The 14,397-nt window shown below is 41.1% G+C and overlaps 1 protein-coding gene across 1 annotated transcript in view; it reads left to right on the top strand.

Annotated features, from left to right (window-relative positions):
• Positions 1–2,495: 2,495 nt before the first annotated feature.
• The window catches only part of KIF6 (kinesin family member 6), a 141,516-nt gene continuing 129,614 nt past the window's right edge, over positions 2,496–14,397 (top strand). The window contains exons 1-3 of the mRNA XM_034060937.1: positions 2,496–2,561; positions 3,382–3,491; positions 6,318–6,392. Coding sequence (XP_033916828.1) covers positions 2,496–2,561; positions 3,382–3,491; positions 6,318–6,392 — 251 coding nt within the window. The remainder of the gene's footprint in view (positions 2,562–3,381; positions 3,492–6,317; positions 6,393–14,397) is intronic.

The raw sequence follows: 14,397 nt of genomic DNA, 5'->3' as shown, positions 1-14,397 counted from the left end.
AATGTAGCAGTCATATTAATACCTGCATTACTTCAGCAAATAAGATACTTCTGACACTTCTATCCGAATGAGTTCCAGATTGTAGCAGAACGTGTTGTCATTAACCCTCAGTCCTACATGCCTACTTGATTTTGCAACTTACACCACATTTAATGGTTATCCATATCTACTCCTCTAATCCTCACAATTATTCATCTTCCCCTAGCTATCTTGATCATCTTCAGCATGTATGACTGTCAGCCACATCATTAGGATTTAATTAACATATGCTCCCATTTTTGGCACAAAGTTATTAATTAAAATATCATGTAAGATCTGTTTTCTCAGAAAAGTCTGCTAATAATTTTCTTACAGTCCAAGAATAGCCATTTTCTTAACAATCTATAATAGATCACCTTTAACTACATTATCACCAATTTAATAATTCTTCCACTGATCTCCTGTCTTCTGCAGTCAACATATCATACACTCAGGAGAAAAACCTAGGTAATAATGATGCAGCTTTTGTTCTGCAAAAAGACTAGAGTGCTAATTCTAAGCTGGGTGCCACTATGCTAACATGCCATTCTTGAAGGCAATATATTGCGGAGCACAACACAGCACTTTAGCATTTCTGCAAGGAAAGCTGTGTAATAAAATGGGTATTTTAGAAGACAAATGTGAGCTTTTTCTGTTATCTTTGTTCTTCTCTTGTTGCACAAGTGACCATTTTGCAGGTGGCCCAGGATTCTTTCCCCCATTTCAGAAATTTGGACTATGCTTTTAAGCTGGAAGCAGCTCGAATCTGACATTGATCATTGGCTTATCTGTGCAGGTCATATCATATTCAGAGTAGTCCTACGTAAACCCTCTGGGTGTCTCTTCACTGTGGCATCTCTGCAGATCAGGCTTTGTGCCAACAGTAATATAGTCTCACTCACCCAACTCCATATTCCAGCTACTGGACACCAGCAAACACAAAATGGCTTTCCACACAGCTAACTGCAGTGTTTCAATGTCCACAGCCCAGCTAATTAAAATCCAGCTAAACTGCTAAGTAACACAGTTGACTTATCACATTTGCAGCTTTCCAAGGATACTGGACTCTCCTGCTTCTGTTTCAATACAAAATCAAACCAACCAACACAGTTCCTGGACCTTCAATTAAACATCCCAATTCTCTCTGAATTCTGGGGCTGAAATTTTCTACTCTTCCCTGTCAAATCCCTGTCTCTCAGTCTAAATTCATTGAATTCTGTGGGTTTTGCTTGCCTCTTGGCTCTAGATATTTCCCTCTCATCCTTCCTTCCTGTTAGTCACTCCTGGTTCTGACATCACCTTCAGCATCCCCATCCCTAATGACAACGGACAATTTGTTTTTTTTTGTAGTTTTGAAGCAACATGGAGCAAATACTCACTATTTATTCCATTATTCCATTCCAATGTTCTGTTTTTCCTTCACTCTCTATTTAATCACCAATTAATACTTTCCATTTGTTTGCATTTTTACCCTTTTGACTTTTGCACTCTACTTTAGTTGCTGATTAGTCCTTTTCCATTTCATTCCCTGAAGGCTCACTACTTACATCTCATATGCTTTCTGAGACAGTTATTTGTTCAGTTGGGACAGATAAAGCCTTTGCCCTACTGTTTCTCATATTTGCACTCCAAGTTCAACATACTTTTACCTTATATGAGCTAAAGAAATTTCTATCCTCCCCCATAATCAAGTCCCAGATTTTCCACTTAATTTAAATTAGTGGGCTTGTGATCACTGTAATCTGATCTTTACCCCTACATCTCAACAAAAGCGAAGGCCAAAATGCTATCATGCTGCTTGTGTAACTCTTTGGTAACCACAGAATATCGGGGTCCTATTAAGTCTGTGTGTTTAGTTCTTGTAACAAAACAGTACCCTCTGCTTCCCACCAGCTGTCTTTTTAGAACATTTTCTAGATTGAAATTCTGAAAAAATTGAGGTCTTTATTGTATATAATCTACACGTTTTTCCTCAATTTCCCTTCCTTATGTTCTGGCTGGTTACCAGACACTTCTCTTTAAGCTAGTGTCCTCCCAAAGGTGGTTTCAGCTGGAGGAGGGCCACATGGACACACACACAGGTAACACACAACCGCACAGATCCGGTGGGGAGTTACTGATGCAACAGTGGAGTGATCCACATGCAATACAAACACGGCATCGCTGGCTGGGCAGTGTTTATAGTCTCCCTTTCCCCACATCCATGGCTCTTCGGCCTCAGGGCACACAAGTGGGAAACCATCCACCTGCTGCGGGCCGGCAGGCACCGCTCGCACCTGGCGCCCGTTTCTCCTTGCCCCTCCGGGCCCTATCACAGACTTCCTCAGAGCATGAGAGGACCCCGACGTAACTCGGGAGGTGCCGAGCTCGCCCCAGCGACGTCCTAGGCAGCCGCCGCGGTGTACGCTGGGTAGCGTGATGCCGTGGTTACCGTTGTTAGACGGGCGGCGCAGCCCGGTGGTGTTCTGTTGGCCGCGATGGTGAAGGAAACTATCCGGGTATATGCCCGGGTGAAGCCGCTGGGCAGGCGGCAGCAGGCGGGGGTAGGATGGGGAGACAGCTGCTGTGCGGGGGGAGAGGGGGGGGGGGGAAGTGGGGCGAGCTGGAAGGCGTCCCTGGGGCTGCCTGAAGGTGGGAGGGAGCGGGCAGTGAGCGTGTCCCGGCTCATCCTCTAGCAAAAGGCACCACCGGCCCGTGGAAGTTGGGTGGTTTTCACGTGGTCGGGTGTGGAGTGGAAAGCCACAGCCCCGGACTGTTCTCCGAAGCCTTAAAAAGTTAATAAAATCACCGAGTACAGAAGTTTAGGTTTAACTACTAGGGAAGGAGGTGAGGGACTTCTTTCCTGCCTACTTGTTGCAGGAACGCTCCAGAGTAAAATCACCTGATGCTGGTTGTTCAGGACAGTTCAACACTGTTCTGAATGTTGGAGGGGAATGTGTAGCTGCCAGTCTGTAGCAGTCCTGGGAAGGGGTAATAACGGTGATCAGAAATTATGCATTCATTGTCTTGCTGTTTTAAACTCTGTTTGTTCTGGTTTACTCTTTGCTAATCTATTCTTGCAGGTTTTTTTGGAGAGGGTTGCTTTAAGTGTCTGTGCTTTGTTTTTTTATAACATCTCAGATATTAAAGTGCTTTAGTAAGCAAATTATGTCAAAGAGGCAATGGTTCTGTTTCAAATCTGATGTTAGTGTTTGCATGGCAACAGACAGGATGATAACAGTTGAAGGAGGGTCTGCTCAGGTATTAAGTGAAATTTGCATGACTTTTTTCCTTCGGGCACTAAGTTTACATAAGTGTTGTACATAAGGACTGTACTGTGCTATTGTGAAAATTATTTTGCTAATTCATACACATGCTTGTTAGATCTATTCAGTTGATGATGATGAGAAATCTCTGTCCACTCTGGAGGTTATTGTGCCACATGATTTAGCAGATGGTGTCGTCAATAATAAACGAGAGAGCTACAAGTTCAAGTAAGTAAAAGGCTTATCATCATATCTTCTGCCTTCAATGATTAATATCACTGTGTGGTTATAAAGGGTATGGTGATACAGGTCTGCAGAACCAGGAAAAGCCCATTCTTAAAATTGTTTTGGTAGAGATAAGTTTATTTTCTTGCAGCTCCCTTAACAAGAGGCATAATCCAGCATATTACACTCTTCACCTGTATGGGCTTGACAGCATTTTTATAAAGTTGTGGAGGTTTTGTCTATCCATTGCAATACTTGAGATGATACTCAGGAATATATTATGACTTGCATCGTCATTTATCAGCTCTGACATTATTACAGCTTGGTTTGGATTTGTGTATGAATGCAGGACTGTGTGTGTTCTCTTGTTACCTAATGAGTTGGCACGGGCTGGCTAAAGATGTCTTGATGCAAAACACTCTGTTTAGAAATTGTTTCAGACATAACCAAACCATGGTAAAGAAAAACAGAGACTCTTGAAAGAAACAAAACCCTTATTGTAGAATGTAAATATTTTTTTAGAAACTAAAAATAAATAAAACAATATCAATAAAATATTTTTATTTTTGACAGAAAACTTGGAAGCAACACTTAAAATTTTGATGTTGAAGAAAGCTAGACATATAACCACTTCTAATAATGAGGTTGAGGTTGTCTTCTTCCAAGTTGAATATGCTTTATTTTATAATACCAAATCAAGTAAATTTGTTGCCTTATGCCGTTAAAACTTTAGTCCCAGATAAACAGCTGCATCTCAGGCTGATGTCATTTTATATCAGCTAAAGAGATCTGTTCTACTTGGGAAGAGATGAGTTGCCCTCTCCAGCTAGATTTGTATGCAAAACTAGCTTAGGTTGCAGATGCTTGAGTGAGCTGTAATGAATGTTGATATTTTTTCTGACTTTATAACTCATTAAAAAATCTAGAGAGATAGAATTGAGAAAAGCTGTGCCTTATTATTGTTAAGACAAAGCAAAAATAATGCTATGGAGAAAACATTTCTTGTTCCTCAGTAAAACTCATGCTTTCATGAAGTCTGTTTATCCTGGTCACCTCAAATATTAGTCTTTTGCTCTTACTCTCTTATATAGGGATCAAATGAGTATACATTTACAGATAGGAGGGACAACACAGCAGGGCACAAACAATATGGGATGTTTCTGGAGTGTATGGATGACAACTTCCTAACCTATGGTTAAAAAACTGAGAAGGGGAGAAGCTCTTCTCTATCTCATATTTGCAAACATGGAAAAACTGATCAGGGATATTAAACTGGGTGGTAGCCTTGGCTGCAGTGGCCATGATATACTGAAATTCAGCATACTGACAGAAGGGACCAAGCAGAAAATAGGATTACAACCCCGTATTTGAGATCAGATTGAAGAGAGATCAGATGTTGGCCTGTTCAGGGAATTCCATGTGACCCAATCGTAGTGAGAAGTCAAAGAGCTGGCCAATTTTCAAGGATCACCCCCTCCAGCAGTCCATCCAAATGAATGCAAAATGATGCAAAGGCAGCAGAACAGCTCCTGACTAAATGCAAACATAGAAAGGAAGTGTACAAGAGCTGGGAGCAGCATCAGGTGACCAACAAAGGCTTGCGTGAAGAATGGATTTAGGAAAGCCAGATAGTTGTGTGCCATTCAGAGGGACCTCAAGAAGCTGGAGAAATGGGCCAATATGATTCTCAAGAAGTTCAGCAAAGTGAAATACCAAGCTCTGCCCCTGGTGACAATAACCAGGACAGGCTCGGGGCTGACTAGAAGCAGGTTTGCAAGAAAAGACCTGGATTCCTGGCAGACAAAAAGTTGAACGTAAGTCAGCATTACACGATTTGTGGCAAAGGTGTTAGGAAGGGCATTGCCAGCAGGCCAAGGGAGTTGATCCTTCCCCTCTAGTGAGGTCATATCTAGAGATCTGTATCCAGTACTGAGCTCCAGCAAATGGACACAAAGATGGTTGACAGACTGGGGTGTCTGACATGTGAAGAAAGGCTGAGAGACCTGGACTGTTTATCCTGGAGAAGGCTCAAGGGGATTTTATCGATGTGTATAAACACCTGATGGGGAAGGGTGAAATAAAGACTGAGCCAGATGCTTTTAAGTGGTGTCCAGTGACAGGGCAAGTGTTAATGGGCAAAAATTGAAATACAGGAAATGTGAAAGTGTGTTTGTTTGGTTTTTTGTTTGTTTGTTTTGCTGTGGGGTAATCGAATACAGGAACAGGTTGCACACAAAAGATGTGAAGATACTCAAAAGCTGACTAGATGGACCCCTGCTCTACCTGGCTCTTCTTTGAGCAGTGGTATTGGAGCAAATCGTCCCTTCCAACCTTCTATGATCCTGGAAGACAACTGCAGATATCTTATACAAGAAGTGTCAAAGCATAGGTTGAATTAAATGTCTCCTTGTGACTTACAGTAACTGCAGCAGAATGAAGCAAGTAGTTATGGAAAAACATGAGCCTGGCTGTACTGGTGGGATGCTGTATTTGGTTATAGTGTAATCTATTTATCCAGGTTTCAGTGTGGTGCCAGTTACAAACACTGATTCTCTTGATGGATTTAAAATACGGTTTATTTTTTTTCTAAGCCACATCATTTTATCAGAGGATTTGATTGTACAGATCTTTTCAAAGCAGCACTGTGTACAGCCTATTCATATACAATAGCACAACAGCATGCTGTGGTTAAGACTACAGGGAAAACATTGTACTAAGTTATGTAAGCCTAATGATGTAAACATTGACTATTACAAACACAAACAAAAATGTATGAATAAAGTAGTGTTTTAAGGTTCTAAGCAATTATTATTTGCTTAATATTTTCAGATTTCAGAAAATTTTTGATCAAGAGGCAAAACAAGATGTGGTTTTTGACAGCATTGCCAAACCAGTAGCAGAATGGTACGTTGTTGATCTTGGGAGTAATCGGGGTGACACACGGTCAAAAGTAGATTTCATTGTATTAGAATCACAGAATAGTTAGGGTTGGAAAGGACCTTAAGATCATCTAGTTACAGCCCCCTGCTATGGGCAGGGACACCTCACACTAAACCATATCACCCAAGGCTCTGTCTAACCTGGCCTTGAACACTTGCCAGGGATGGAGCACTCACAACATCCTTGGGCAACCCATTCCAGTGCCTCACCACCCTTAAAGTAAACAATTTCTTATATTCAATCTAAACTTCCCCTGTGTTAAGTTTTAACCTGTTACCTCTTGTCCTATTGCTGCAGTCCCTAATGAATAGTCCATCCCCAGCATCCTTGTAGGCCCCCTTCAGATACTGGAAGGCTGCTATGAGGTCTCCACGCAGCCTTCTCTTCTCCAGACTGAACAGCCCCAGCTTTCTCAGCCTATCTTCATGCGGGAGGTGCTCAAGTCCCCTGATCCTCCTCGTAGCTCTCCTCTGGACTTGTTCCAACAGTTCCATGTCCTTTTTATGTTGAGGACACCAGAACTGTGCACAATACTTAAGTGAGGTCTCAGAGCAGAGGGCAGGAACTGCTTGAAGAAGAGCTGGCAAGTGGTTCTCTTACTCCTATAAGAGCAGATTGATGTTTTAATTTTCTAAATACTAACATATCTGAGTCTAAGAGATATGCAACAATCCCAAAAGAATTTTATGTATGGTAAGGTTCCATTTTTAACTCCTAAAATAGCACTGCTACTATTGCCGTATTTTGTTGCATAGGCATAGAAATACATGTCCAATTAGTTTTTTGTATATAATGTAAGCTCATTTCATTGTCCTAGGAAAGTATTCCCTATGTAGTTCCATGAAGGGGTAAACCTAATGAAAATCTTAACCCCCTGTTTAGTTTTTATTTAGGGACACTCATGAATTAGTACCTCTGGAGGCAGTCTCAGATTTTTCCCTACTTATTTTTGTTTTAAATTTTAAGGCATTGGTTTTGTTTTACTCCTCCATAAAATAAGCGAACAATGGTGGTATTTTAGAGTTTGCAAAGGCAAGCAGATATGCCTGACTTAGAAGTCCTCTTCATTGTGCTGAACTGGGTGGCTTTTCCAATATGCCATTCTCTTTGCTCAGCTTATGCCTACATTGACAATGTTAGCACTGGTTTTAGTGAGGGAGAAAACCCCCATACTGGAGGAAGCAGAATTTCTGCATAATATTTCATCAAGCTTTCTGCTCAGAATCCAAATTTGTGAATTGGGAAGTATTACTTTAGGTATCAACTTCTTTCTCATTCATTGTCTGACTGTCCTGATTTAATGCCAGCCAGTAACTCGGAACCATGCAGCTGCTTGCTCTCTTGCCCCCTTCTTCCTCCCGCTGCTCCCAGAGGGATGGGTGGGAGAATTGAAAGAATATGACTCCCACGGGTTGAGATAAGAACAGTCCAGTAACTAAGGTATAACAGAAACCACCGCTGCTACCACCAATAATATTAAAAGAAATAACAAGGGAAGAGAATGGAACCGATCACCACACACAGACCAATACCAATGCCCACAGACCAATACCCAGCCAGACTGAGCAGTGAATGAGCCCTTCCAGGTAACTTCCCTCACTTTATATACTGGGCATGATGTGCTGTGGTATGGAATACCTCTTTGGCTAGTCTAGGTCAGGTGTCCTGTCTCTGCTTCTTCTCAACTTCCCCTCCTCCCTGGCAGAGCATGAGACTCAGAAAGTCCTTGGTCAGAATAAACATTACTTAGTAGCAACTAAAACCATCGGTATTATCAGCATTCTTCCCAGGCTGAAAGTCAAAATCACTGCACTGCATCGGTTACTAAGAAGGAGAAAAATTACTGCTACTGCTGAACCCAGGACAGTACCCACCCCTTATTCCATGCCTTCATGTCATGCTCAGATCCCATGGTTTTCAATATGCCATTGCTTTTGTCTCATATATATATATATGTATATATATACAACCCACACCCACACAAAAAGAGAGGTATCATTCCTTAGTGCATGGACCAATCTCTATGAAGCTGCTGAGTTTATCCGGCCCATTATGTTGGGCTCCATCTCTTGTAACAGTCTTTCAGAGCAGGAGAGGCTTTGTGCAGTGTTGGATTGTTTTCTGCTGATGACACCACCAAAGTCATCTGGTCACTGCTGAGGTTGTCTAGTTTCGTCCAAGTTCATTCTTTGTTGGGATGATGGTTGGAGGGGAGTCAGGGCCAGTTGCTGGTGACCTGAAGGCATCTAGTTGGTGGGCTATAGAAGTGCTACATAGCAGGCAGCAGCATACAATTGAGTTCATTGGCTGTTTTCCCCAAAAATCAGATCCCCTTAAGGTACACATCGGACTTCCCCATCTTATTGCATTACCCACCAAGTATATCCAGATCCCTGAGCAAAGACCATTCCACGAGTTGGTTTGCTTTTACCTGAAGCAAGAATAACCCAGACTGTCTTCCCCAGCAAATTCTTTATGTGCACTGCAGGAACTTTATCCCCTTCTACAGTATGTAAAAGTTCTGACTGGGCTGGGCCAACCCTGTTGGCTGATCCTCTGGTGTTGACCAACCAGGTGGTTTTTGGTAAATGTGTATCCCAGTGTTTGAAAGTCCCACCACCCATTGCTCTCAATCTGCCAGGCCTCCCCATATTTGTACTTCAGCCATCATCCTCCATACCAAAGAGGCTTTAATTGTTTGGCTTGCTCAATTGCAGCACATGTTTCACAGTGGGCAATAATGTGGGCAATAGTGTCCATTGTTAAGTCCACCCCTCAATCACGAGCCCATCTGTATGTTGCATCTCTGCCCTGATGGCCTGAAGTGTCATGGGCCCACTGGGCCAAAAATAATTCACCTTTATGTTGCCAATCTAAGTCCATCTGAGCCACTTAAAACCTTAGCAGCTTTATCCACTTGTTGGTTGTTCTGGTGTTTCTGAGTGGCCCGACTCTTGGGTACATGGGCATCTACATGGTGTACCTTCACCACCAGGTTCTGCAATACTTTGCCACAGTGCAGCAGCCCAGATGGGTTTACTTCTGTGTTGCCAGTTGCTCTGCTTCCATTGCTGTAACCACCCCCACAGGGCATTTGCCACCATCCATGAGTCAGTATAAAGGTAGAGTACTGGCCACCTTTCTCGCTCAGCAATGTCCAGGGCCAGCTGGATGGCTTTCACCTCGGCAAACTGACTCGATTCGCCCTCTCCTTCAGCAGTTTCTGCAACTTGTTGCTGAGGACTCCATACAGCTGCCTTCCATCTCTGATGCTTTCCCACAGTACAGCAGGACCTATCCAGTAAACAAAGCATACTGCTTTTCAACTTTCTGACAGTTTATTATATGGTGGGGCCTCTTCAGGACACATCACCTCCTTCTCTGGTGACATTCCAAAATCGTTGCCCTCTGGCCAGTCCATGCTGACTTCTAGAATTCCTGGATGACTGGGATTTCCTATTCAAGGTCATTGTGTAATTAGTGCAGCCCACTTAATCCATGTACCATCAGTTGCATGATGTGTAGAGGAGACCCTGCCTTTGAACATCCAGCCCAGCAAGGGCAACCAGGGTGCCAGCAGCTCAAACCCCTTCATAGGCTGTCAGTATCTCTTTTACAGTTGGGGAATAGCTGACATCAGATCTTCTGTATCCCTGACTCCAAAAGCTGAGGGGTCGACCTCGAGTCTCCCCTGGAGCTTTCTGCCAGAGGCTCCAGGTAGGACCGTTCTCCCTGACTGTAGTGTACAGTACATTTTTCACATCTGGACCGGTCCGGACTGGTCCAAAGGCCACTGCATGAACTACCTCTTGTTTAATTTGCTCAAAGGCTTGTTGTTGCTCAGGACCCCATTTGAAATCATTCTTCTTCCAGGTCACATGATAGAGAGGGCTTACAATCGAACTGTAATTTGTGATGTGCATTCTCCAGAACCCCACAGCACTCAAGAAAGTTTGTGTTTCTTTCTTATTAGTTGGTAGAGACACTGCTGTTATCTTGTTGATCACTTCTGTGGGGATTTGGAAATGTTCATCTTGCCATTTTATTCCCCAAAATTGAATCTCCTGTGCAGGTCCCTTGACTTCATTTTATGGCAAAAACTGGCTTTTAGTGGGATTTGAATTATTTTCCTCCCTTTCTCAAAAACTTTTGCTGTATCACCCCACATGATAATGTCATCAATGTATTGCAGGTGTTTTGGAGCTTGCCCCTGTTCCAGTGCATTCTGAATCAGCCCATGGCAGATGGTAGGGCTGTGTTTCCACCCCTGATGCAGTTGGTTCCAAGTGTAGTGGACCCCCCTCCAAGTAAAAGCGAACTGTGGCCTGCAGTCTGCTGCCAGAGGAATTGAGAAAAATGCATTGGCAATATCAGTTGTGGCATACCACTTGGCTACCTTTGACTCTAGTTCGCACTGAAGTTCTAGCATGTCTGGTACAGCAGCACTCAATGGTGGTGTGACTTCATTCAGGCCATGATAGTCTACTGTTAGTCTCCACTCTCCGTTAGACTTTCACACTGGCCATATGGGGCTACTAAAGGGTGAGTGGGTCCTGCTGATCACTCCCTGACTCTCCAGTCTATGAATCAGCCTATGGATGGGAATCAGGGAGTCTCGGTGCAATGTTGCAGCTGGTGCACTCTTGTGGTCGTGATTGGCAGTTGCTGTTCTTCGACCTTCAGCAACCCCACAACAGAAGGATCCTCTGAGAGACCAGGCAAGGTGGACAGCTGGTCAATTTCCTCAGTCTCCAAAGCTGCAACATCAAAAGCCCCTCGGTACCCTTTTGGGTCTTTGAAGTACCCTCTCCTGAGGTAGTCTATGCCGAGGATGCATGGAGCCTCTGGACCAGTCACAATGGGATGCTTTTGCCCCTCCCTCCCAGTCAGGCTGATTTCAGTCTCCAGTACAGTCAACTCTTAGGATCCTCCTGTCACTCCAGGACACTTACCCATCCACTGTTTTAAGCTATGATTCTGCATGTTATTCTTCAGCCTATTGCACTATTATGTGTTTTGTGCTATAGGAAAACAGACATCCTCAGCTGGACTTACAGTCTTTCTCAATTTTTGTTTGGAAGTAAAAATATATCTAGCTCTTTATAATTTCATTTGCTTGTCCTCTCCCCACCCTGCTGCTTCTTAAAAGTCCCACATAACACAGGAGGGTAAATGACAGTGAAAATGAAGAGCCAGTGAATTTGAAACTTCACTAAAGTTAAATATTCTTTTTTAAAAATAGTTTTTATTTCTTTCACCCAAAAGGTATTTCTTTGCTTATCTGACTTTTTAACATATAGCTTCAAGTTATCTCATTCAGTTAGCTTTAAATAATTCTGAATTTAATGGTGACTGCAGAAAAAAATAATCTTTTTTTTTTGACTGTGTATGGATAGAGAAGGATTAAAAGTCTTATTGTTCCATGCTATGGATTGAATTATCATCAGGAAAAATTGAGAGTATCAAAGCTAAACAGCAACAGACTGACTGTTCCCAACCCCACCCTCACGCCCCTTTGGTTGTTGCTAGAAAATGAAGAGGTTTTCCAGTTAATAATTCACTTATGCAGTGCTCTAATAGACAGTAAGTGGTGTTGTTTTTCTCTATTTCAGTGTTGGCTGATATAGGATTTTTATGCATTGATTTGGTCCATTTTACAAACTTAGCTTTGATTTTTAGATATTTTTAAGTACTTGCAAGTACTTAAATGTTATTAAAATCAGTGGTGTTTAAGCATATGTTTATCTCCAAAGAGCTGATTCTTCATCTTCAATGCTAAAATTAATTCTTATCATTATTAACTGAATTATGACTATTTTGGCTGAGTGTTATAATGTATTAAAGCTTGTATTCTAATTGACATTTGTATTGTTACTGGTAATATTGAAGGTTAATTTTGCTGTGTTTTTTATAGTAGAGTAGGTAATAACTGAAGTATGTTCCTGTTTCTCATCCTTTTCCTTAATTTTTACTCTTCCTTAAGCAAAAATACTTATGTCAAAATTTCTTCAGTTGTGAGGTTCCTTGCCTAATGGAGTTCATAACTGTGTCTGAAGTTTCTTTCACTCTATAGTTAATGACTCAATTTTCCGATGTGGGACAGTAAGAATTGCCCTGTTACTCTGAAAGACCACAGACTTTAATAGCAAAATGGTCTTGTTATTTTTTCTAAGTTGGCATTCTCTTGCAGGCAAAACTGTTGAAAATGCACTTATTTCTGTTGCTGGAGTCACTTTACTAAGGGAACAGGTTTTTTTGTCTGTGTATTGCCAGGGAAAAGAAAGTAGCAGGAAAATATCAATGAAATAGTTCAGTAACGTTTTGAGGCCCCCTGCCATGCATACTTACAGTCATGAGAATTTAGTTAGAGACTTGAATGATGAGGGAAAATAAAGGGCTTTTTTTAAACTAGAACCAGTAATACAATGTTCAGGATTCTAAAATCTTTCTGGTTTGCTCTTGGATGGGTGGGTATTGGACGCAACTTTCGTTTTAGTTGATTTTTTTTTTTAGTTTGTTTAATTTGCTTGTTCAATCGAAAATGCCAGCCTCTGTATGTGACTTGCCTGAATTTTTTGTATTAGTTTTTTGTTAATGCTTAAGTTGTTTTTTGCATGGTTTCTTTTTATCATTTGTTTACGCTTTCCTGTTTTCCTTTTAATTTTAGATATTTACTTGATTTCCTGCAAAAATAGAGAAAATAAGCAACATAATTTTGCAGTTTGCTAATGATTAAGCACTGCTTTAATTGAACAATTATAATGCTTCAAATATGAGTGTTATGATGGAATTAATTATACAATGCTTTGGATTAGTTTTTGTTTTCAATTGTTATATGGCTGATGTTTTGTCTTGATTTATTAAAGAATAACATAGAAAATATTTTCTCTTCATATATATTTTGCAAATAAGAAACAGCTCATTTGCTTATAAACCTAAATGGCAATCACCTATGTTTTTTTGGAAGATTTGATAGCCTCCAGGATAACCCTCCCATTGCCACAGATTTTAGTTTATTCTCATATGCTATATTTATCCTGGAAATTAGCATCTCTAATATAAAAATCATTTAACTCTTTTCTGGTTTTCTGTTTGCTGTTTAGTGGGTTTTGTTTTTTCTGCTGCTTATTCTTACAGAACATGTATTCAAAATATTTTCATGAACAATTTTCCATTCTGACTTGAGTGTTTGTCACACTGTGCAAAGAAGTGGCTTGGCTGACATGCCGGCAGCCTTGCATCACGTCTATATTATTGCTAACGTGGGTGATTTAGGTACAAGAGACCTGTAGAATCTATATGTAGTAAAAGAATACATTTTTTTTGCACGTAAACTTGAAACAAATGCATCTTAAAATTGCTGCTAAATTAAGAAATTGGAGCAGTAATGCTAGCAGTTCTTCCTGGAGTACAGTTATGAGACAATAAGAAGTGAAAATCATCATTGATGTTTCATCTCAAACAACTATTAGGTGCTCATGTTTATTTTGACTTAAATTGCATAGTTTAGAATTGTTCAAGAAGGCTGCTTATTAGAGCTTACAGTCTGAACGCTTTGATTCAGAGTACCTTTGTGTCACTTATCTTCTGCAGTGCTTATAGTGGAATTTTATTTTGGAAGGCCCTTTTGAAATTTCTAAGGAAACTTGCTTGTACTAAGCTCTCAAAAACACATTTACATGCACATTTGGAAATTGGTGTTGTTTTTGAAAGATGAAGCATTACCAAATTAGATTTGTTCCATAAATCTGGCAAAGGCATTAAAAAAAAAGTAATCCTGAGATATTTAGTTTTAATTAAAAGAAACTTTGAGCTCCAAGGGATAGAAAATACATAAATTCTGAGTCTCTGTAAAGACAAATCCTCCCAGAAAACTTTTTTCCAGACCCTGCAAATTAAATTCTTTTTATCTTAAATATCATGTCTGGGAGCCGGTTGTGTCAGGACTGTGTTGAATTTTTATTCTTTC

Source organism: Melopsittacus undulatus, chromosome 3 (genome assembly GCF_012275295.1).
Source record: "Melopsittacus undulatus isolate bMelUnd1 chromosome 3, bMelUnd1.mat.Z, whole genome shotgun sequence".
NCBI lineage: Eukaryota > Metazoa > Chordata > Aves > Psittaciformes > Psittaculidae > Melopsittacus > Melopsittacus undulatus.
Note: the sequence above shows the minus strand (reverse complement) of the source record. Positions and strands in the feature narration are given on the sequence as shown.